Source organism: Nipponia nippon, unplaced genomic scaffold (assembly GCF_047370975.1).
Source record: "Nipponia nippon isolate SJK-2023a ecotype South Korea unplaced genomic scaffold, ASM4737097v1 scaffold_9, whole genome shotgun sequence".
NCBI classification, from domain to species: domain Eukaryota; kingdom Metazoa; phylum Chordata; class Aves; order Pelecaniformes; family Threskiornithidae; genus Nipponia; species Nipponia nippon.
In genome coordinates, this window is record NW_028262413.1 from 37,625,298 (window position 1) to 37,650,739 (window position 25,442).

At 38.4% G+C, this 25,442-nt stretch overlaps 1 protein-coding gene across 5 annotated transcripts; it reads left to right on the top strand.

Annotated features, from left to right (window-relative positions):
• The first annotated feature begins 4,857 nt into the window (after positions 1–4,857).
• Positions 4,858–25,147, top strand: DTWD1 (DTW motif tRNA-uridine aminocarboxypropyltransferase 1). 5 transcript variants are annotated; one of them, XM_087744382.1, is made up of 6 exons: positions 4,858–4,991; positions 7,805–8,086; positions 9,160–9,303; positions 10,579–10,846; positions 16,372–16,616; positions 24,220–25,147. In XM_087744382.1, the coding sequence occupies exons 2-5, from the start codon at positions 7,811–7,813 to the stop codon at positions 16,599–16,601; spliced, it is 918 nt and encodes a 305-aa protein (XP_087600508.1). In that variant the 5' UTR covers positions 4,858–4,991; positions 7,805–7,810; the 3' UTR covers positions 16,602–16,616; positions 24,220–25,147. The 5 variants fall into 5 exon arrangements, with proteins under 5 accessions (XP_087600508.1, XP_087600509.1, XP_087600510.1 ...); XM_087744383.1 differs by lacking the exon at positions 24,220–25,147 and adding an exon at positions 17,497–24,164; XM_087744384.1 differs by lacking the exon at positions 24,220–25,147 and adding an exon at positions 21,242–24,153.
• The last annotated feature ends 295 nt before the right edge of the window (positions 25,148–25,442 follow it).

The following is a 25,442-nucleotide window of genomic DNA, read 5'->3' on the forward strand; positions in this document are numbered from 1 at the left end:
ATTTAGTAATTAAAGCTAATTATTATGTTCCCTTTGTGTTAAACAGCTGCTCCAATGAGAAAATCCTGTTTCAAACATATAACCAATTTTTTTCTAAAGTAAAATTTAAAAAAATATTCTACAATAGAGGTGTTCACTTGCTGGTGACCCCATTTTCTAAAAATACTGTCTTTAGCAGTCGCTTTCTTGTGTTACCCTTAAGAGTCTGTCAAACTACCTGAAATGACCACTTCAGTCTTTGATGAGGTTTGTTTCTTGTGAGTTTCTTCTTTCTCAAAAATTTCTTTTCTATCAGAAAATTACTAAACCCATGCTGAATTTCTGATATGTCTCAAAAGAATCTAACAAAGGATTTTCTGGTTTTGCATATCTCAATATCTTCTTCAATAGAAACTTTAATTGAGCTTCAATAAGCCAAATTACAAATATGATATGGCCTTATGTAAAAAAATTTGAATCACTTAACATATTAACTCAATGGGCTATTACTAATTTAGGACCCAGTTTTGTTAGTATTCACATTACTATTTCAAATAAAGAACCTGTTCATGCCTGATTATGCCTGAAGTCTAACCAACATCCAAGAAATACCAGGATCAAGACATTCCAAACTACCAGAGACACATTTGTTCTCCTTCAAGTCCCTCATCTAGCACATGGTAAAGGCCCAGACACTAGTGTCCAAAGATTTAACCATAATATGCCAAATGAATAAAACTAATCATCGTATTTACACTGTATTTGGAATTTCCATTGTCCAATATATTTAAATTCATGTAGTCTCAGAAAAATTGACAGGCTCTTGAATGGGTGAATCTCAAAACTTTTCTTTCTCTTGGTTTGGTATCAGAGGTATTTCTTTGACTTCCAATTCAAAGCATATTCATAAGACAGAATGCTGTGTACTTTTTTACATGTAGCGTAAAAAAGCTCACCTCTACATTTCTAGCCTTTGACTCCTCAACAATGCATCTGGCAACCTGAAAAATGTTTAAATACTTAATTCGTAATTAATGTTATTTCACACAATAATGTAAACAATATTTTCAGCTAAGACAATTCATACTATGAACTGTGAATATACTTCAGATAAGGAGCAACAGTCTAAAATTGAGACTTTAGGTAACTACAAAATATATTTGGAGATATAAAGAAAAAAAAGTACTTTTTCAAGTTGGTTTTTTCCCCCTCCCCCCCAACAAACATGCAGAGATAGGTGTAATCGCACTTCTGGATCCAGGGAAAAAACTTGAAAACTTGGTCTTTCTGGTCTAATCCCTAAAAAGAACTAAAAATATTTAATATAGCTTTGCTTTCCCCATCTCACTTGTCTGAGTCAGAACTTCCTCTGCGCCAACTTGCTCAGTAGCACTGTCTTAAAAATACTAGCAAGGTTTAGCTAGAAATAGAGCCTGGATTGATGATTTTATTGATTAAAAGCTCTAATCTGGAAAAGACTTTTTGTATAACTAGAACTACACCTAGATGTGTATGTGCACAAAACTTAGCACACTGTATAGTCCTACTGCCTCACTGGAATGACTGGAAGGCTTAAGAATCACCATTTTGGCCTTTCTACATGTCTCATCTTTCCTTTATAGCACCAAGATCTGTGGAGAACAACATGGTTTTGCCTGCACTTTGTTTAGGCCTGAAACAAAATGTTCCTAAAACCCAGGCAGAATTGGGACTTAGCTTATTAGATTTTTTTGGAATTATGAACTTGACACTTCACACTTGCAAACTGAGGAAAAGCTGTAAACACTTATCTGGGCCAACGTCTGTTGGTTACTCTGTTCACGGGCAGTAAGATGTTCCTCTAGATATGCTGGTCCACATTGTAATGAAAATATTTTTTCAGCATGTGTCTCTAGTTCAGTGATACATTTGCTTATTCTCTTCTCCAAATCTGAAAGTGGACTGATGTTCAATGGAACACATTCATACAGATATTTGCATGTAGCATTGAAGGGGTAATCTTTTTGTAACTTATCCACCAAAGAATAAGCGCCATCGAGAGAGATACAACTTGGCCACTCTTTCTGCAATCAGGACATAGCAAAAATAGTTATTTTTGAAAATTATGCAAATGAAAAGATTAAATTAGGTAATCTGTGAACTTTATTTTGCATAAAGAATTGTAATACCAGTATAAATGTGTTTTACATATACCTTCCAAGAAGCTCTAATTTTGGCAACATTGTTAACATAGACTGCGATTTTCTCCTCTCCCATGTACTGCATTCAGAGATGATTACATCATCTCAAAAAGACAGAAAAACAGAAATAGGCCAGGGAGGCGCATTATAGCATACACAGAGTAATTAAAAAGACTATAATTTTTTAGTTAGAAAAGGAGATAACTCAAGAAAAAAAGGGTTATTATGTTTCTAAAGAGACAAATAAAATCATGTGCAATTTAAGTTCTCGGAAAGGACAGTAATGCCTTCCATCTGTTGAGAACAGCCTTGGAAGCACAGAAAGAAACTCTGTTCCTTGATCTAGCAAAGACATTAAACTAGCAGCTTAAATATTTGAGAAAATTATTGAAAACAACGGTAGTCATTTGAAGTTAATCATCAAATTGGTGACTTCCCTGAAAGAACTTAGTAAGTGTTAATACAGAGTAAACAACGTGTTTTTAAACCCTCTAGTCTAGCTGAAAGACAATGACATGTCCTATCTTAATAGCAGGACAGCAAGACAAATTATTTCTTATAAAAAAAAAAAATCAAATGAAATGCAAACTATTAAGCCACATAAGTTCATTTTAGGGTAAAAAGGAAAAAGGTGAGTAAAACCAATTAGAAAATCAAAACATATTAATATTTTGCTTTGACATTACCCCAAATTAAAATGTTTCCATTTTTATGTCAGATTGCTCCTCTTAAAAATATTCCTTTTAAAGAAAACACTAAATTTTATAATGAAATGTTCTGCCCATCAAAATACTTTTAAACATTTTTTGTTTCTTTGTTCCTGTGAGAGAAAAAGTCCCGGTTCAAAGCAAAAGAGCAATTTTTCTCATAGCTCTGTAGTTAAAGGCTTTGAGCGAATCAATACTTGCAAATAATGTAGGCAGGTCAAAAGGAATGTTCTGTTTCCTCCAAAAAGAATGTAATTTCAATGAATCACTGGTAACCACATTATATTGAACTCCTTAACAAAATATAAAAGGCATATTCAAAGATTTCCTTAGCAGTCTTATCAGTACAAGAAAAGAAACCTCATTAGAAAGCAAAACTAGCTATTCCCCTTTTCATACTCATCAGAACTTTTCACCTCGGGGTTCAGGACCCCTGTTATGTTAGCAATGCTGTGGACTGATCAAATATTTTAAACAAAGCTTGATCCAGTGTCATCACTCAAGCATGCTTCCAACAATAGAAAAGTGCTGTACAGCAGACAAAAATTTTCCTCCATGGTTTAGCTTTGAGAAAAAGGGAAGTTAACAACCGAGAGGCTGTTCTCTTAAAGGTTTGCCATTTCTACCAACATCTTAGTTTCCACTGCCTGAGGGTCTTGGAAATACAATCTATGCTCAAACTCCATTCTCAATATTTACATTCACATGAAGTAAGAGATGGTACACTTAGTAAAACCTGCTATAATTAAGTTTGGCAAGAAAGAATTTTAGAAACTATTGTAAAAGTCTTCTTTGCGTCCAATAAACATTTTGTTATTTCGATGTAATTAACTACTGCACATCAAGACATATTGTCAGAGCATAAGGAGATAAAAAAATATGGATGGCGAGATGTAGCCCTTTTTTCTTACTACTGCAATGTATTACATACTGCTAGCATGAAAAACGGATCAAGTCAGAGCAAAACAAATAACAACAGAATCCTGGTAGAAATCCTCTGCCACTGAATGTAATACCACTGAAATCAGTGAGGTTTTTGGGGTGTAACTGAGATCAAAGTTTGGCATAAAATCTGCCTACAGTGTCAACTTTTTCCCCTAAGGCTATTGCAACTAATATGTCACAGACTTTATTTCACCGAATCAAGAGAAACATTCTCTATACCAAAATTACTGTTTTAGTTTAGTCACTTCAACCTAAAAATGCAGTTACTGAGCACTGAATATTGGGTAAATGCTACTGTAGAGCAGCATCCTCAGCCAAGCCAAGGAATTCACAGAAAAGATCCCATGTCCTATTTAAAGAGAGATGCAAAACAACAAGAAAGGAATACGGCAACACAATTCTTCCAGCTCTTGGTGTCAACAGTAAGTATGCAGTAAATATACTACTAGGTGGGGGAAAAAATATAGGTAAAAAACCGAAGTGGCCTAGCTTTCCTGGAGCTCGCGAGGGAGCGAAACACAACCTGCAGCCGCCCGTCACAACGGCTTCCAGGCGCTGCCGCCGAGCGGACAGGGCCCGCGGGGCCGTACTGCCTCCCACGGCGGAAGGGCCTCAGGGCGAGGGGAGGGGAGAGGAGAGGACCTCTCACACGGCCGGGGACACCCGGAACAAACACCAGCTGGGCAGGGCGCATTCCTCCCCCGCGGGTAACGGGCCGTGGTTTCTGTTCAGGCTTTTGTGACACAAAACGTGGAAAAGCCGGTTCGGGGCGGGAGGCCCTCAAATAAACACAAAACCCAATGCTAGAGACGACCCGTTAGGAGCCGTCCTCCTCTACCGGGGGTCGACCCCGAGCCGCAGCCAGGTAGCTGGCCGCGGAGGGATGCGGAGAGGAGGACACCCCGCCACGGAGAAGCGCCCTCGGGCCTGTCAGTCTGTCAGTCAGTCAGTCAGTCAGTCAGTCAGTCTGTCTGTCTGTCGCGTGGGGCTGTCACGCGGCCCTGCCCTAGCAACCGTTCCCCGCCGAAAAGCACTCTCCTGCGCACACTCTTCCGGCCCCCTCCTCCCCGCGGCGGCCGAGCCCGACACTTTCGTTCCGGGGCTTGTGAGGGCCGCAGAAGAGCCGGGCAGCCCCTGCGGCGAGCGCCGGCCCGCGGAGGGGCTGGAGCCGAGGGAGCGGGTGAGGAGCGGCGCGGTGCGGTGCGATGCGGAGCTCCCCGCCCCACGGCGACGGCGTCGAGGCCACCGGGGGCGGGGGAAAGGAGAGAGGAGGGAGCACGGCGCGGAGGCAGCGCGTCTCTGGCAGCCCCGCGGCCCGTGAGGGGGTGGCGGGGCCTGGGGGCCGCGCGGGGGGCGGCCTGGCAGCTCTCCGCGGTGGGGGGCGGCCCCAGACCGCCGCCGTAGCCGCCGGCTAGGCCGGCCCGCGACAGGAGGCGGCTTTCCGCCCTCGGGGGCCCCGGTGTCCCTGCGGTGACGGGGGCCATCCAGCCATGCCCAGGCAGGAGCACTGCTCTGTTATTTCCCGTGCGACATCACGGCGGCAAAGGTCCGTGCCCTCAGAGCGTCTGCCGCCCGCTTCACGCCGCCCTGGGCCCTGCTCGCCACAGGACGTCGCGGGGAACGGCCAGGCCGCGCACTCGCTCCGCCGCGGTCGGGGCTCTGCGCTGCGCCCTCGGCAGCCGCTCCGCTAGGAGCCGAGGCCCGGCGCTGCCCCTGCCCCCGCCCCTGCCCGTGCCCCTGCCGCTGCCCCTGCCCCTGCCGCTCCCGCATCGCCCCGCAGCCGCCTCAGCGTCCCGGCACCGCCGCAGCTTCCCGCGACCCCGGCGTCCCGACTGGGGTTTTCAGCTGTCTTAGAATTGCAGTGGGAGCGTGGCGGGTACCCTCCAGCGGCAGTGATTTATCTGGGTTTTGGAGATCGGGTGTAGACGGAGTTGTTATTTACAGTCTTAAAATTTTGTGTCTGAGTCCAGATTTGGACCTTACAAGTTGTGTAAACTTAAAGAGGGAGAGAGACTCTTTATAAGGGCAGATAGCGATAGGACAAAGGGGGAACGGTTTCAAACTGAAAGAGGGGAGATTTAGATGATGTTAGGAAAAAATGCTTTACTGAGAGGGTGGTGAGGCACTGGAACAGGTTGCCCAGAGAGGCTGTGGACACCCGGTCCCTGGCAGTGTTCAAGGCCAGGTTGGACGGGGCCCTGAGCAACCTGGTCTAGTGGGTGGCGTCCCTGCCCCTGGCAGGGGGGCTGGAGTTAAGGTCTGTAAGGTCCCTTCCAGCCCAAGCCATTTAATAATTCTATGAAACTCTATTACTGTCTTTTTTTGAAAAGTATACTGTGTGTATACTGCTGTAACTTCATGGACAGTTATTATTTTGAGACCACAAAGGTTTTCCTGTTGCTTTAGAGCAGCATATCTCCTGTCAGTATCAATAACGAAAGTGCTTCGGGGTGTCAGTTGAGCACCACAGTGCCATAAGACATTATACTGAACAGAATCAGTGTGCAGGCTGGGAATGCATGTCAAATCACAGGGCCTCTCGCCCTCTTTGAGGAAACTTGATCATAGCAGGGGTTAGTCCGGGATGTAGGGTATCTTTGCTTTATCTCAGAGATGTTTAAAAGCAAACTGCACTATAAAATTTGTATGCATATTAGATTTTGTGTTTATTTGAATGGACATCCCTGACCTCTCAAAAGTTAGAGCTTGTTGGCGGGGGAGAGGAAGGTATCATAGCATGCGCGAGTATTTAAATTTACCAGAAAATAACAACTAATTTTTCTGGGATTGATTTTAAATTTTTATTGGAAAGTTAGTAGAGTGTTTTGGTTTTGTTATTTTTCAATTAAATTACACTTGGTTTTATTTAAACACTTAATTTTGGATCACATCTCAGGAATTATTGTTTGTTTTTGTTAACCATTACATCATTTCACAAGTGTGATCCCTGACATGAAAAAGTAAACCTAAATTAGCTGAACATAAATAAATAAATAAATAAATGAATCCTTTTAAGTGATGCAGCACAGAGTGCAAAAGGCAGTTGATAACTACTGCAGGCTGTGCAGGCTCCTGACCGTGGGCTGCTTTGAAGACCAGAGAGGATCCTGAGTGATCTGGTCAGAAGGGTTTCACTAAAGCTGTGACTATGGACCTCTGCACACAGCAGTACTAATTCTGTCTGGATCGGGTATGGGCATACAGTTATGTTTCTGCTACATTACTAAGAGTACGCAGTGAAAACTTTATTATGCCAGCTGCAGAGGGTGAGACAACACCTGTCCTTAAGAGAGCCTGAAAAAAATCCATCAATGTTACTAAATAAAAACAAACTTGCAGAATGAGTCTAGACTGGGTCAGCACTTAGTATCTGGTATATGGAGCACCAAAGCCACGTTTTAGCTCTTGAGACTAATTTTTCAGCCTCAAGCCTTGCTCATGGAAGATTTCTTTTATCTCACAAAGTTCTGTCAACAGGGATTTCATTCAGGTAGTTTGGTTTGCCCATACACAATAAATTTCAGGATAGAGATCTAAATTTGTACAATTAACTTTTCTCTTACGGATTTCTGTCCTGCAGGCATTTAATTCATTGTCAGTAGTCATGCTGAAGACTAATGGGACTAAATACTGTCTACCAGTGTTTTCACAAGCTTTTAGACAGTGATCCTACCAATAGAAAAAACTACAATTCTGCATGAGTTGAGTGGGATAACTTATCTTAGTAAAATTATGAATGTGCATATATGTGCATTAAGGATACGGATATCAGGTTCTTTCTAGCTATTTGTCTCATGCTTTCCTGAAATCTGTTTGGAATTCTTGGTGCTATAACAACTGAATCAGATTATTTTATTATCCTTTCTGTTATAGGAAATACCTTCTTTGATGAGTAGTTTTTTCTAAATAGGGTCATACAGAGTCATTTCAAATAAATGAGTTCATAGGATATTGGATTTTTATTTAACAGCTACAACATATTGTCTGTTTCAGCTAACCATGTCTTTAAATTCATCTGTACTTTTCAATGAAGAAAACTCTCCAGGACCAAAAAGAAATACTGAATGTTTGGGAAGTCTAGAATTGCAGACTCCATCATCGTTTCAAGATAACCCACTTCAACAATTGCAGTTAGCATCGCAGGAAGTACTTGAAAAGGCAAAAAAGAGTGGGAGATCAAAATGCCCCCGATGCAGGAGTTCAAGGATGTTTTATTGTTATACATGCTTTGTTCCTGTTGAAACTGTCCCTACCAAAGAAATTCCAACTGTGAAGGTTAATATTTCTTACGGATTTTTTATAATATTCTTGTGCCGTTTGGTTACTGGGGACAGAGAACAGACTGTCTGTGACTGTTTCTTTTCTGATTCATTCTTTGTGGACATTCACCTTTAACACAGCTATAAGTATGAATAAACTACAGTTAGATAAAATTATTGTTCTTATTTGAGGAATTACATGTACAAACACTGACAATGTTCCAGTCTTCACATAAACATTTATGCATCTACTAGATGAGAAGATAAGCTGAAGTCACTTAGCTTCTCATGCAAATGACAATGTTTTAAGTTAGTTCTTAAAAGTTTCTTTACAGTGCTCTTACTTTCATTCTTCAGTTTCTAAGAACTCTGGCCAGAACAGAATACGGCCAGAATGAAAAATATGATTTGTCCGTAATCGAGAGTGAATTTTACATAAAATGTGAGCCAAAAGGCATTCCTAAATGTCATGGTTGTATAATTCAGGTAACCACTCTTAAAATATAAATAAAGAATAATAGGTGTAACACCCTTTAGCTAAAATACTCGGAAAAACCATCAAAGAGGACTGAGACACATTTTTGCAAAATCACCTAGGAACCAAAATGCATTTTGAAGACACTCTGTACTTTGAAAGCATCATGAAAATACTTTAGAAGTACTTTGGAAATTTGACCTAGTGCATTTGGGTGTATTTTCATCAAAATGGCCATTTTTGCAATAAGGTGGATATGTAATACAGATAACTATTCATATTTAGGACCGTTATATTGCTCGAATTAGGACCACATCTTATTTACCTTATTTATACTGTTTCTAGAGGTTTTACCACTCTACTACTGCAGCATTCCAAATTGCGTTCATTGCATACTTCGGGATTTACATGAACTGAGAGAATGTAACAGGTGCTTCTTGTCACTTGTCTAGTTTAGTTCTAAACCAATTAAAACAAAAACATTGTCAAAAATTGTCAAATATGTCTTAATTAGATGCCTGTAGGGATTGCTCTTGGATTTTGCATGAATTTTTTACCTGTATATATGATCATAAATATTGCTTATTTCTTTTTTTTTTTCTTTCTTACTGTAGTTACCTTTGAAGATTGACATTATTAAACACCCAAACGAAACGGATGGCAAAAGCACTGCTGTGCATGCTAAGCTCCTGGCACCCGATGATGTTACAATTTATAAATACCCTTGCATTCCAGAATACGCAGAAAAAAGACATGAAGTAAGAAATTCTATGTAGATAGCAGGGCTTTACGCTGGGGAGATGCAGAGGTATTTTCTGTACTTCCTCCTGCGGTGGTACTGCACTCTGCTGGGAGGGAGCGGGAGGAAAGCGCTATGCTATTAATCCAGTCCACTCCATGTTGAGCTCTCTCAAAGCTTGGGCCTACAAACATACAGTGGTTATGGACTGTCCACCAAAGCTTGGAAAAACTGTAGCGCTATCTAACTACTTTGAATTTCCTATGTTCACCACCTTACATAATGGATAATTTGATTCATTGTGTACCATAAGTATTTTGCTGAAACACATGCGAGTATTCAACTTACAGCAAGTTAAACAGCAGTTAGGTGTTGTGCTCATCATATTCAGCAACTGCAGTGTTTAAACGTCTTTAAAATTTTTAACATTGACTATTACAGAGAAAACCTGAAATGGAACTATTGTCTGTCACAGTCATCACAGAACCTGAAAAAAGTGAGCTATGAACTTGGATTTATATGCTCATTTAAATGGTGTGATTAATCTGAAATCTAATATTTACTCATTTGACGTCACAGTTAACACTTTCATTATTGTTTGACTACGTGAAGAAGATGATAATATGTATCTCAGAGATGTTATTTTCTTCAAGGAATGAGCCATCAAGGAAAGCATAGGTGGCAAAGAGGGAGGAAGCTGAAAAAAGCAGAAAGAGGAATGGGGAAGGCAGGCAAAAGTGGGAAGAGATTGCAGTGACTTTGTATTGTCCAGGCTTTCCAAGTCACAGATTCTGAATACTGCAATAAGCTACTGAAAAAACACTAAGTCAGGCCGTCACTGGTCTTCTTCATGTAAGATATTTGTGGGACCTGCAATAGACACAAGGGAAGAAGAGATTGTTTATTCTGATCTAAAATTTGTGAATGAAATTAGAAACTATTCTTCATGGGCTTCATGCCCCATATACTGCAATGACAAGTGAAATTTGAACTTCCTCAGGGCTGGCACCATTGCCTTGGCTGAAAAAAACCCTTTTTTTTACACAAGTATTGGAGTTGGTAGTAGAGGCATGGAGGTGACATTTAATTAAAGATCTCTAATAAGTATCTTTATTCATTATTTTAACATAATCTTTCATCCTTTCAGACAATACTTTTTAAGAGATACTCTTTCATCTTCCTCTGACTTAAACGTTTGTGAGTGGGGATAGAAAATTTCTGTTCTTTAATGAAGCAATTCCTGGTGGTTTATTAGATTTTGTTGACACTTGATTTCTTTCTTTTCTTCATTCAGATAGCACTTATATTTCCTGGTCCCAATTCAGTTTCACTAAAAGATATTGCTTTCCATCTCCAAAAATTCACTAAGAAAGGTGTTTATGACGATGACTGTTGTGGAGAGCCATTTCTTAAGCAAGCAAAAATAGAACCTAAAGAAGAAAAAAATCTAAATGAATGCATCTCAAGCAACAGGAGTGAAGGCACTGGACTGAAGAAAATAATATTTATTGACAGTACCTGGAATCAAACTAACAAAATCATAACTGATGAACGACTTCAAGGTAAAAAAAAAAAAAAGTTGATATTGAGATGTTATTGCTATAGAAATGACTAAGGGAACTATATGTCTATATAACAGACCTGAGCATGATGTAAGTATATACCTAACCCTATATCTAAGTATATGTGGAAGATTCAACAGCCTCCTTCAGTGCTGTAGAAGACTTCCTGAGCAAAAGACTGCATTACTTTTCACATCATATAATTTGTTTTGCAAAATTTTAAGGCTAGTATTAAGAAAGCATTTGCATTTATTTCTCCTGCTTCTCTATTAGAACAAATTTTCTCAGTCTCACAGAATGGAAGCTGTCATCTTAGACAACAGAAGAACAGTAGTTTGAATGACCTCTGAAGGAAGCCAGAAAGATTTCCTTTGCAGGTGGCTGTCTGCTTTTTCAGGAGACCCAGGGGAGAATTTTTGTACACGCTAGTGGCAAACAGGCCTCTAGAAGGTGAAAGAGCAATCTAGGATATAGCGCAAGTATGTCGCGGCTTGGTTTCTTTTTCTAGTAAAGTTCTTTGTTTCATGGTCATTTCAATGACCTCACTGCTTTCCAGACAAAAAGGGAGAGCCTGCTTGCCCTCCATACCCTCCCGTCTCTGAAAGCAAAAACTTGTAATTCTGCGAAGGTTTTTTGTCTTAGGTTCGTTACAAGAAGTTTACAGTTAAGCATTTTAAATAGAACCACAAAAGAGAAGACAATTTAGAAATAGCATTCCATTTCCTTTGAGATAAATAGGAGTTTGAAAATACTTTCATTGGTGAAAAAGGTGCACTTAGCTGGGAGGCAGGCTATCAAATTTATACATAATATATATAACTGCTTACTAGTGCGTCCTTTGCAGTGGGCCCTACAAGGAATTTCACAGACTTCTTACAAGATTAATGCAAAATTAATGTTGCCTTGCTGTCTAGTCAGTTTATTAAAGAATCCCACATGTTAGTATAATGTATTGGCTAATTAAAATCCTGTTACTAAGTATTTAGTTTATCACAAAACATACTCTATCAAATAAATTGAAGCATTACTGTAAAGATTAGAGTAATTGCACGTTGTAAGTTACTGTAAAGCATTTGGAACTTATTTTAAAAGCATGAGTTTAAGAAAAGTAACAGGCAGCCAGGGGAACTGAAGATTTCCATGGAAGCTTATGCAGTCTATCAGTGAAAAATTCATGACTGTTGTTACTTTGGAGCTCTTGAAGAATGGTTTCCAGTTACCTCGTGAATGCTGATCTGGTGGACTCTTCCCTGCTTTCTAGAACTTCATCTCTCTTCCAGCTGTATTCCAGTCCTCTTTCTCTGAGCACCTTTCAGGATTGCTGTAAGGTGTGATTAGTATCATGCAAGTCAATCTCTTTTATCCACATCAAGGGGAGAATTTTACCCTCCATACAGCAGGTACAACAGTGTGCACATGTGCATTCATTGCTTTCCTTAGTGACTGTCATAAAGGACATAAGCTGCATTAATGCTTCTTTCAGAGATTGCAGTTTTGCCTTCCAAGATGAACAGGGCAGACTTTCTTTAGGCATAGACTCATGAAGTTTATGTTGTACACTGTCCTGTTTTCGGCTGGGACAGAGTTAAATTTTCTTCCTAGTAGCTGGTATAGTGCTGCGTTTTGGATTTAGAATGAGAATAATGTTGATAACACACTGATGTTTTAGTTGTTGCTGAGCAGTGCTTACACTAAGGCAAGGACTTTCCAGCTTCTCATGCTGACCTGCCAGCAAGGAGGCTGGAGGTCCACAGGAAGCTGGGAGGGGGCACAGCCAGGACAGCTGACCCAAACTGGCCAGACACCTATTCCATACCATATGACATCATGCTGAACAAAAAAACTGGGGAGGTTGGCTGAGGCTGCTGCTTGGGAGCTGGCTGGGCATCAGTCAGTGGGTGGTGAGCAATTGCATTGTGCATCACTTGTTTTGTATATTCTTTTATCGTTATTATTATTATTTTCCCTTCCTTTTCTGTCCTATTAAATTGTCTTTATCTTGACCCACAAGTTTTACCTTTTTTCTGATTCTCTCCCACATCCCACAGGAGGGAGCGAGCGAACGGCTGTGTGGTGTATAGCTGCTTGCCAGGTTAAACCACAACATACCCACATGAAAAACAGAGAACTAGTGTTGTCATTTTTCAGTTCAACTACAAATGAAGTCATCCAACAAAATATTCCTCATATATTAAAGTTCAAAAAGGAGTGTTCATAATTCCAAATAAAAAGTAATTGCCGTACTTATTCAGAAAGATGAAGTTACAAGAAGTACTGGGTGGAAACATTAACAAAGCCAAGAAAATGTAAAGAAAAGCCTTATGTTTTGTAAGACTGCATTTATGTAGAGAGTAAATCTAGCTAATTGTACTGCAAGAGAAAGCAAATGAGTACATCAGTCTTAAACAGCCTACAAAACTTGGACAAAAAAATACTTCTGTATCTTGGAAAAGTAGTGTAATATATCTTTAGAAAGCAAAACTAAATCAGTTGTGTTAAAGGCAGGAAATATTTGAAAGTTGGTAACGGCTAAGATTGATGACTTCATTAAAAGTGATCACCAGATCAGAAAGGAAACAGTTGCATCTTAATGTTAACGATTACTTTCTCATATGAGTGAAACAGCTTATTGGCAACGTCAACATGGTTGTTAAAGAAACAGATTACTTTGGTATTTTTTCCTGTAAGTTTGATCCACTTTGTATTAGTCAAATGTCTTATTTTATTAGCTTATACATTCTCTCGTACAAGGCTGAATCATGCATCTGCTTCAGTAGTTTGGGGTTTTTTTTGGTTGGTTGGGTTTTTTTTAAGTTTCTGTGCTTGCTTTCATTTCTGCAAGAAAATGGTAGCCTTTACATATGCACAGCTAGGATATTTGAGAGCAGTAAGTTGATGTTCTGTGATGCAAACTCCCCTCATCCTCTTTTTCTGACAAACCTCTTGTCCTCTTCTCACATTTTCATCTTTCTCCTTCCCTCAAAATCACACGCAGGGGTGTGATGCAAAGAAAAAGTGGGAGTTCTGTCATGAGTTTCCACATTCTAAAATAAAATATGCTGACATGGTGATGCAGGGGGCCATAGCAGAGGCAAGGTGAATCCAAGGTATGTAAACCCCTTCTTCCTCAGCCTAGAGCCTTAAGTTACTCATAAACCTGGGGAATCTAAAAGATGAGGAAAGGAGCAGAATTCCTGCCTAAAAGAGCATTTTCAAGCCGTTACCTCTTTAGGAAATTAACAGTATAATTCAAATAACAATAGACACATTAGTAAGAGCTTAGACTCTTACTAGCTACCATAGGTACAAACCATAATTATCCATTACTTAAAGTTTTCAGTACTAGTATTTCTTGAACTAGTCAATCTCCCAGTTCACTATACAAACTGCAGGGATGAAGAGGTAATGGAAGGCTCAGAGTAAGCAACAGGCTTCAGCATGTGTGTAAACTTTACAACTTATGTCTTGTTGATAAGAACTTAGAATCTCTCTTAGATGTAACATCAGTGATCAAACATGATTAATATAGGATCCTACAGATTTGAGCATTCAGTTGTTATAGTGGAGGGAGCACAGGAACTATGCTGTGATAATAGGATATAGCATATCAGGAAAAAGTGGAGGCTTAAGGAAAGGTGGGAGATTTCTCTGGAAGGTATTGTCTACCATAAGACACATACACAGGAGAATAAAACTTTTGTAAGGGAAATTTGGTTACATTACCTAGGTAGATTTAAAGGTAGCTGTATTTCCATTTCTCTTGATCTCAGATTCATAGAAACATTTATTTCTAATGAGCTCAAAGTACGTGGATGCTAAAAAAGCAAAACCACCATGTTGGTTTCCTTAGTATTGTAAGCTTTCATATGAACAACCAGTATTTGTAGTAAAACATTGCCTTTGGCTGCACAGATACAAATACAGTACAGATGATAGAAACATGCTCAGTAAACTGTAACCCTTAACCCCCTCTAATTTTTTTTGTTAGAAGACTCCTAAAATTCTATGTTTGAAATTAACTGATCTTGCATTTGTGGTAAGCTCAGTAGTGTCAGTGGTCTTGCCTTCAATGAACTTTTGTTTGTATTCAAACCACAAATAGGTGGGAGTTTACACTGGAGGAATCATCCCCTAAATTTAGTTCACTGCTGTTAAGGTGGAAACATCGCTGAATCTGATGAAAGTTTTCACTTTGGTTAGGGCTGAGAATTCAAGTATTGAAACCTGGAGGGAAAGTAGCTTAATGCAGTTTCCTATTACTATTTTGAATACACATGTATAGGATTATTAGAGGTAATAATTAGACTACATTATTTTGAATTAGTTCCAAAATGCCAACAATAAGATTTAAATTCAGTGATGGAATCTCCTGTTGTTCATTTTTTTTAAAAAAAATGCTGTAGGGGAGATTTCTTTTACTATGCGAGATATCATACGTTACTAACTGGCAAAGCAAACAACTAAATCCATCTTGCGATTACACTAGAAAGAATTGAACGTAGTTTGAAGGTTAAAAGTATAGAATTACAAGGGCTGGGCTATAGGCCAGTTGGCGCTCCTGAATTTGGACCTTACAGAAACTCCTCTGTCCATAATTTCCAAGCAATTCTTAAACCATATTGTTGTTTATACTATTACTTGTACTAAACCATTCCATGACACACAGTTAGTGTCTGATTTTAACATTTAGAAGAAGATAATTTTACAACCTGATCCTGGTATTGACTGGTATATGCTATTCTTTATAATCCAACTGTCCATCCTGTTTACAAAGTGCTTACACATTAAGGTGGTTTTGAGTATTTTGTGCATCTTAAGGAACATAAAAATCAAGATACACGTTTAAAATTCGCCTGAATAATAAAACAATTACAGAGATTATAGTGGATAAAAGATTTTCATATGCCATACAGAGACCAAATTTCTTTCTTTCATCACAAGTGGGACCGCTTTTACTTTCTAATAAAATTAATGACCAGATTCTGTCATACTTACTTCTGAGTAATCCCGGTGAGATTTCAGTTACTTAATAAGCATAAATGAAAAGTGTCTGGCTCTTAGCAAATACTCCTCAGTCAGTACAAGTAACAGTCTGAGGGATTCTGTTTTACACTTGAAAAGGTATTAGCTTTGCAAAAGATGAAGTTTGATTAATCATTTTATGAACACTGATGAGTCTTTGTAGGTGTGGGTTTCACTCTTCCCAGCTGAAGAGACCCTGCGGTTTACCGAGGGCTGTGAGGCTGTATGAATGACGGGATAACCTGTTAGTTTTAATTGCAAATATGAGGATTGTAACCTAGAACTTACAGCACTTTTTCATCGAATTTCAGAGTGGTCCACAAAGGAGGATAAAATTATTGCCTCCGTTTTACAGATGAAAAATGGAGTTACAGGAAGAGAAATTATTTGTGTGCAGGCATCTAGCAGGCTAGCAGCAAAGTCAGAAAACAACACTAACGATGTGTTCGGCATCCCATCCACCAATCCACATTGTCTAATCTATCAACTTTTTTTCTTGACAGGGTTGCTGCAAATTGAGTTGAAGACAAGGAAAACTTGCTTTTGGCGTCATCAGAAGGGAAAGCCAGATACATACCTTTCCACAATAGAAGCAATTTATTATTTCCTTGTGGACTATCATCAGGAGATTTTGAAAGAGAACTACAAAGGACAATATGATAATCTGCTTTTTTTCTTTTCATTTATGTACACATTGATTAAAAATGCTAAGTGTTGTGCAGGAAAAGAGTAAGATGTCTGTCTATAGGTAAGTAACGCTACATTTTATTTTGTTTCTTTTGTAACAATAAGCCACACAAATGTAACTATTTTTGTCTAACTGAAATCTGGAAATAGATTGTATTCTTAATGGCTACAGTGTTTGTCCAAAAGTAAGCTGCAGACCTCATATCCTGCACATTTGAGGTTGTAGAACTACTCAGATGAGCAGTCCGATTAGAATTACTTACTTGAAAAGTTATGCTTTGCTAAATATTGCTGTGTTTGAACCTATAGACCTGATATGCTCATCACAGTGAGATTATTTCCTAAGGTGGGGATAGGACAACTTGGCCCCTCTTGCCATAAGGAATGATCTCTCTAACTGTAAAAAGGAATTAGCGTGATAGCTTTTTATTATTAATACTTTGTTTCAGGTGTTTTCTTTGTGTTTTACCCAGTAATACTGATTTCACTTTCATGACATCAAAAACTTACTGAAATTATTAGGATGGTATTTAATTTGGGGGGATGGGGGTGCCAATACAAAATGAAGGACCACATTAATTAGGTGAATAGAATATAAATTATGTACTTTAAAGATTAATTCTGGAAAATTGTCCTAGTAATAGAAAAGAACGGTCTTTTAACATCATTATACAGTGCATGATTTCTATAGTACCATTCACATACTATTAAGATTATTCTCAACTTCTTGGATAATGCTAGACTTCTTCAAATAAATTAGTTTAGTTGAGTGTTTATTATTATTATACAATAGCATTATTATTTTGGGGAACACTAACATTACAAATGTCACTATGGCATATCATAGTACAATTTTGTAGATGCCACGTACTTGTATTCTAAGCAGCAGAAGGGGCACATTGCACTGTAGGAGTTGTCTGAAAATGTCGATCTTTTTGCAGGACCTAAGACAAAGTAATTTGCAGAGACAAGAAGTAGGGAAGATGGTGGTTCCGACCACAACATTTCTGACAAGACTTCCTTAAATTAGGCAGACTATGAATCTGTGGTGTTTTTTCTTTTTCAGTAACAGTGCAAATTTGAACAGCACAAATAAGACTTTGTCTATGCTGATGAAATTTTTGCTGGTATGTGTAGCACTGCTGGCAGAGTCATCACATGTGAATGTAATTATACAAGTGTCTTTGCCAAGCTATACCATACAGCTAATGCTGGCAGAGATAATGGACCTAGGCTATATCTTTACAAGCAGAGCTGTACAAATATATTTTTATCATACTAGGATGTTCTGCCAGAAAAATTCATGTTGGTAAAAATTATAGTCTTAAGGTGGAAAAAATGGTTCATTAGAGGTATGACGTAAGATGAATAAATATTTCTCAATGCTCTCAGAAGTGTGTTACTTAAGAAAAAACTAAAGCTTGTTGAAGTGATACAGATTGAAAAATACAATAGATTGTTTTTTAAACAAAAATTCTGAAGTTTTTGTTGTATATTTTCCTCAACAAGTCTCAAATTATCACCTGTAGCATACTCTCCAGGAGGGCGCCCTCACACCCTGTGAACACAGAAACAGTGCCTTGAAAAATACTTCCAAGAAAATCTTTTTATGCTTACACAGCAGTCTATACAGGCTCAAACAACTGATTTGTACTATGTCTTTTAATGCTTCAAGCTATCAAAATCAAAGTTAATATTGTTTAAAACACAAGGTACAAATATACTCTCTCTGCAAGTCATACTTATCTTCAGATTTGTGTGCTTATCTGCACAAGTGAACGCATATAAAAATGCATTTCAGTGGACAATCAAAACATATGTCCGTTTGCAAAAAGAAATGCTAGTTAAGTTACATGAGTGCATATGAAGTGTGCATGAACTATAACAGCACCATGAGAAACACAGGCAGAATGAGAAAGATTGTTTTTAAATATACATATATAATGGCACAGCTGTTAAGTATATTGTGAGTTCAAGTGCCAGGCAACGAGAAAAATCAGCAGTCATGTCTCAGTGCTATTGAAACAACACATTTCTTATTCATTTGGTTCTTATTGCTATTGAGAGGTTATTTTGGCTTTTTACAATGATTAATGCTATTTCCTTTGGTATGAATTTTGATAGTCTTCTGACATTTCCATCTGTTCTTGTATTTCTTAAACAAAGATTGCTGTAATATTTAAAAAAAAAAAATCACACGTGTAATAGCTTGAGAAGGAAACTTTCACCCACTTTAAACAAACAAAAATAAAATGAACCCACTGACCTAATGTTTTACAAGAACCAGAGAGAAAAGTCAGGGGGGAGGGGGGAAGGGGAGTTACTTCCAAGACACATTTCCCTGAAAACATGTTTTTTTATTTAAGAAGCAGAGGTCAGATAAAAGCTTATATAAGCTGTTCTTTGTTACTTTTGGAAAATAGTTTCATAAGGTTAAAAATGGTTTCCAAATTTAAGTTTTGTGTACCTCACTTTATTTGAACAATGGGAATTAAGAATCTATTCCAAAAGTAAATTAATTTTAATTCTCAGGTGAAATCAATGTACAGAAAAGATTTTAAATCTGGAACACTGTGTCCAGGAATTGGGTTCAGATTCTTTTTCTTCCAGTGCAACCTCAGTGTAATGCTAGAGTCATTCTTATACCAAGTGACAGAGGCACATCTAATATCCATAATTAATCATGGTCTGTTGGTATTCCTGTGATAACCTTTTATGAGGGCAGGAGGGAGGTTATTGTCACTTCTGCTGCAAATCTGTTTTATCTGAGCAGCAGATGTAGTTCCCCCTTCTCTCCCATCTTCTGCTGTCCCCTCTGTAAAAAGATTTAAATCCTCTATTTAATTTCAGTACTGGTATAAGAAGCCAAACCAAGTCATCCACCTCACACTGAAAATGTCTCAATACCGCTGATACACTTTTCCAGCTTTGAGACTAAAGAATAGTTTTGTTCCACCAAATGAAAGCGATCAAGTGGTTAATCCTTTCAAGTGCAATTAGCAGCACTGACCTCCCTGTTCTTTAAAATGAGGGTCATGGGGAGGTAAAGACCAGTTCTGGGCCTTTTCTTTCATATCAGAATACCCCTTCACTGACTATCTCTTCTGTTTCCAAAAACATCAGAGAGCACAGGGGAAAACAGGCTTCTACTTCCATTAGCAGTAACTTAAACAGCCATAAGTTAAAGGGGGAGGAAAAGGAAGACCATCTCTATCTATCTCCTTTCACAACGGAAGACATCTGGCCTCCTGTGGGGAGGCCCCAGATAACAAAGAACCTGTCACTACAAACCTCCGAGATGTGTTCAGAGAACCATTTTACCTGCAGTCTGGCTCATTCATTTCCTGCCACTGAAGCCATCTGCTTTTGCTTATTGTGGGTATTTTTGTTCTTTGTTTGGCCAGGAGCATGAAGTGGCTTCACTTTAGCATGCCTGAATGCTTGGTCAGAGGGAGGATTTAATCCTTTTCTCAAAATTAATAAGAGAGGGAGCTGCAAAAAACCAGTTCCTTTCCTGGAAGGTAGCGCAAAAGTCATCCAAGCCTAGGTTGAATAAAGGGTCATGTCAGTGCATGGGGTAAAGACACACTGAAATTGAAAAGAGATGGCAACTTGGAATCTACAGCAGAACTTTCCAAAGCACTTGTAATCTCACCTGATTTAAATCCTTTGCTACTGCTTCTTGCAATTTTTTTTTCCAGTTTGAGTCCATCTGGTTTTCCACATAAGCTTCTTCAGCCCCAATTGCAGAGTAATGTAGTGATCCGTTCTTGCTTTTCTCTTGCACCGAGTTTCAGTATTTTGCCTGAATGCTTTAAAAATCATTGTGTCTTCATAAATGATGGTCTCAGCATACTTATATGAAATGTAATGTGAAGTGAAAATCCATTCCACCTACCCCTATCTTTGAAAATACCAAAATAAAGAGGGGGGGGGGAAAACTTCCTATTAGTTTCGCATCACTTACTATAATGCAGTTACAACACTCCCAGGTACCACCAACTTCTGTCTCAAACTTCCAAAAAGCTGCGCATCAGCTGAATTCATCAAACTTGTTTTGTGACACAAAACTCAACAGTAACTGCAGCAATTTTAGAACAGGAAAATTTTCCCACTAAGATGAAAAGATCGTGTGGCAGTAAGATGCTGATCTATTGATACCAGAATATGAGGTCACCCATTGAGGCACTGAACAACTCAACATAATTCCTGAACTGTTAGCCCTGGTCTTGAGAGACATTATTTTAGTAAAATTCCAATGCTGTCATTAGTAAGAATGTTGATTTTGTTCCTGGTGACACCTAGTAATACCAACATTCAAAGTAAGTGTTTATATGAAAAATGTACAACATTCTTCCTGTTTGCTTGTTGGGAAAGATAACGCATTGCTGCCATTTTATGGATTCTGAAGAGAAATCAGATGCTGTAGAATTTTGGAAGTAGTATATCACATTAAACTTTAAAAACGCTTCTAGTGATGTGGTTTCTTTACCACTACCTGCCAGAAAAAAAAAAAAAATTCAAATAGTTCTTGAGTCCCACTGCAAGGGGTGGGAACTACTTCTCTAATGCAAAACATACTTTGTATTTTCACCTCACTGAAAATGGAAATTTTTGTCTAACTTTAGCAATACTGGTGCTGTTATCACATTCAAATCAACTATGATTTTCCTGCTGGCTTTTCAGACCACTGGTGTTGCAATAGGATGTTTAGAAACATACCACAGAAGAGTAAACAGAAGAGAATGCTCCACATCAGTATACCCAAGATTGAGTCCTACTCAACATATGATCCTGTGCACTTTGCTTCCCTTACCTGTAAAGTTAATTTCTGCCTCTGAGTAACATGTCTCTACATATGAAGCTGCGCCCACAGGCCAGTTGAACTTAGCATGAAATCTAAAGGCTGAGTATTATTACTTCAAAGGTTCTGATTGTAAAATTTCTGCTTGTCCAAAAACAGGGACAGAAGAGCTATACAGAATTATGTGTACATGTGCAAATACGAATAAATATATACCTCACTCCTAGCGATAAATGCATTAGGACACAAGCCAAAGATTTTCTCCTATGCTGTTTCTGTCTTAGGGAACATAAAGACAAAGAAAAATCAAAGTGTGGTATCAGAGTTCATAAAAATAAAGAATAAACTACTATATGTACAGAGCAAGTGTATACTTTAGATACAGACATATAGCTGAGCCTGTTAATGTACACAGATGTGTAGTTTGACTAGCAATTAATTTGTTACGTTTGGATGCACTATCCAGCACAAGTGGCATATTATGCCTCCAAACAATACACTGGAAAAACAAATAATACTTCATACCTGTTCACTGTTCTGAGTGTAGTGTAGTTCCCTACTCATCTCTTAAAGTATCATGTTTTCTTTGCATCTCCAAGCAGCGCTGAAATATTAGATGTGTAAAAAAAAAAAAAAAAAAAAAGTTAAGCACATCCATCCAGGCTTAACAGGGCATGCCAAAGGAGGCCAAAGGGGTAAACAGGTTATTCCAAAACAATTCAAAGAGTAAAACTGCAAAGAAAAATTTAGAGAGCGTTGAACTACACAGAAATTCTGACTCACCTGCACAGAGGAAATGCCATGGGTCATGCTCCGCCGTTTGTTTAGCAGAGAAGAGGAGAAAGGAGGAAGAGCGCACCCACCCTGGTCCTGAGGGAAATGCGTGTGCCTCAAGTAATTGCGTGCATGAACACCTACAGTGAACGTGCACATATATGACCCTTGATGGAAAATTCATGTAATGCAACGTGATGCTTGCTTTGCTGTCTTTTGATTACTTACTGGAGAATAAAATAATCAAACCACAGTATTTCTCTGATGTTTTGGGGTTTTATTAATAACATGCAATTAGTTTATAAATTCCTCAGTCTATGCTAGTATTTACTCTATTTCAATGTAATTTTATTACAAACAACAGCATGTAAACCTATTAATGTAACTGCAAATTTTTATATTATAAAAATTCTGTCCTACCAAACTGAGATAAGACCTGGCCTTTACTCTGTGAGAATACATTTTGGTGCATATGATCTGGAATAACATGTAACTTTAATAAAACAAGTTGTCTGTGAGGTAAATAACATGGACTTCATTTTTTGCAACATTTTGTGTCTCAGTATCATCTTCAACAGACATGCTATCAACAGTGATTGGATACGATCTCTAGTCATATTAATGTCTGTATCTCTTAATGTCTACGCGTCCTGGTTTTAAACATACTTTAGGACTCTTGAGGTTTCATCATAATGAGATAGGCTGGTTTCCATATGGAAAACCTAACTTCTACTCAGTTAAAATTAAATTATAAAAAAACATTCCTAGGATGCGCTCCATTTTGAAGTGTCTTGTATAATCAGTGAGTCTTTTTTTTAAACCATACTTGAATGCCACCTTCACGGCCTAAAGGTCTGCTTTAGTACAATTTCTGAAACTGTTTGCTTTGGAGACAGATGCTAATGAATTGAACAGACTCTTTTTAAGTCTAAAAAAAAAACAACCAACCCTATCCTTAGCAACTTTTCTACAGAAAAACAATACTTTGGGTTCCAGCAAAAAAATTTGCTCAAGCTGAAACTATAGACTTACTTTCAAATGTTGCTGCTAATGCTAAATAAAAATTCTGTATTTCAAGAACATAAGTGCTTTATTTCTTTTACAAGTTATTTTTGGGGCTTCAGTTTCATGACTAAATTGTGTGCCAAATGCAGCATGAATTCCAGCTGACCTGAACCTGCATTTTCTAGTGATCAGTCTGTGCAACTGAAACATTCTATCTAGCTTGCTTTCTCTGTTCACAGGCTTCCTTTGGGCCAAATCAATGCTGCAGCGTCAATTTTTTTCATATTTACAGCAGACAAGGAAGCAACTTGATACAGCTTCAATTTTCAGAAACATGTAAAGCACCTCAGTCTACTTGAAGTACTTGGTTCATGCTACTTCCTCTTTCAACCTCACACATGTCTACGTGTGGTTAGAATATTGGTGTCAATCTACATACCTATGTCAGTTAAGAGTACAAAAATGATTGTAATATTTTCTATCATGACTGTGTTGGCAAAAAATACAACATAGAAACTTTTACATTGCCAAAAGCTTCCTCTTTTCCCTGATAAGGCTTACTTTATCTGGGGAACTGGTTTTAAAATCAATGCCTGAAGCAGCTGCCAGGGAATTTGCCAGCCAAACTGTACTGCCAAACTCTTAAATGCAGCATAATCTCCAACATAGGTATATCCTAACTGATTTTGCTCATTTTAAAAGGAGAATCCATTGAAAAATATAATGGGGTAAGAAACAAGACATCTTGAATCTTTTGAAGTCCATGAAAACTAACACAGTAGATTCAAGCAAGGTAACATACAATACTGTAGCTGTTCCAACATATGGATGGTCCTATGGAAATGGCCAGGATTTCTTTTTCTAGGCCCCTACAAAGTTCTGCCCTCTGTATAGGCAGTGGCCACTTTCAGTTAAACATGTGCCTATGTATATTCATCTTGTAAGGCATCAATTTAGAAAAGACATTTCTTGTTTATCCCTCTATGTGTTGGCACTTTTCTTGTGAGAAATTAACATATTATAACTAACACTGTACTGAACTGTCATTGGTTTTCATTACCTTTTTTTTTTTGCTTTCCAGGGTTCCAGTATTGGAATGCCAGTGATCATAGAATTGGGATCTTCCTGTGCTGCTGAGTTTGCTCTGTCATTTGTGCCAATGACCAGAGCCAAGTCTATCTGAGACAAAAAGGAAATATTACAAAATGTGTTATTATGAAAGGAAAAGCCACTGCTTCAAGTTATCAAGACAACACCAAAGCACATTAATCAAGCATACAATAAATGATGACAGTTTGTTGTTTCATCTGAATGAAAAAATTAGGTCCATCTGTTGGTGTTCAAACCTAGAATTGAGTCTTGGCAGTTACATGTGCTAATGAAAACTATTTTTAAAAGTTTTGTGCATTCTCTGTGTAAGATATCATGAAAATAAATACTAAGATTTAAGAGGCAGTCTTACACAAGGCCCTTGTGAGGTTGCTAAATAGGGCGCATATGTGGAATCTGAGGATGACGTCCATTATGTTATACTGCGTAGTTTATTTCAACACTACTCACTTATGGTCCAAATCTACAGTCTCTCTTCTGTTCAGTTCTTCAGTTCCATGGCTCTGCATGCAAGAAGCACTCCATTTACACACAATCCATCGTAGGTCCAGAAATTAATATTTTAGTAGTCCAAGAGATTCCACAGCTTGGGTTAAGACGATAGAATACAGCTCTAAAAATTGCTAATAATTCCTAAAACCTCTAGCCCCAGTGTTCATGAATGGTGTATTTCTAGAGTAACTCTACTGATAAGAAAATGGGGCTTAGTTTAGAGCTGTAACACCAGCAGTATCAACTAGATCACCCTTATCCTCATGCTCATTGAATCCTTCAAGGAACTCTTAATGGGTTTGTGAAATGTGACATCTGCAAAAGCAGTGATTCCTCCGCCAAACATACTTACCCATGTGCCCACCAATTCTTTCTTTCTTTTTTTTTTTTTTTTTTAAAGTTGTTCACAGTTTGCCCAGTAAAGTCAAGCTTAATAGTCTGTACATCTGTTCAGTCTCCTAGAGTCCTTATTAAAATCAGCATCACATTCCAGCTTCCATTCCTCTTAACCTTTTTAGCCATAGGGCTGGCTAGGCCTCCCAGAAGCCTGGCAACCAGAGACAGCAAGGATGTTCTGGATGTACCATTTTTATACCTTCTGCAACAGCCCTCCAAGTGACTGAGATGCACGAGCCAAAGGAATTTAGCGTACTGTTACATGGAGAACAGCCTCCAGGTGTAAGACAACCATAGGTCTACTTT

Coding starts and splice junctions, on each gene's coding strand:
- DTWD1 (XM_087744382.1), top strand. CDS start 7,811: ATGTCTTTAAATTCATCTGTACTTTTCAATGAAGAAAACTCTCCAGGA. Junction 8,087..9,159: donor AAGAAATTCCAACTGTGAAG/GTTAATATTTCT, acceptor TTCTTACTGTAG/TTACCTTTGAAGATTGACAT. Junction 10,847..16,371: donor AACTGATGAACGACTTCAAG/GTAAAAAAAAAA, acceptor TTTTCTTGACAG/GGTTGCTGCAAATTGAGTTG.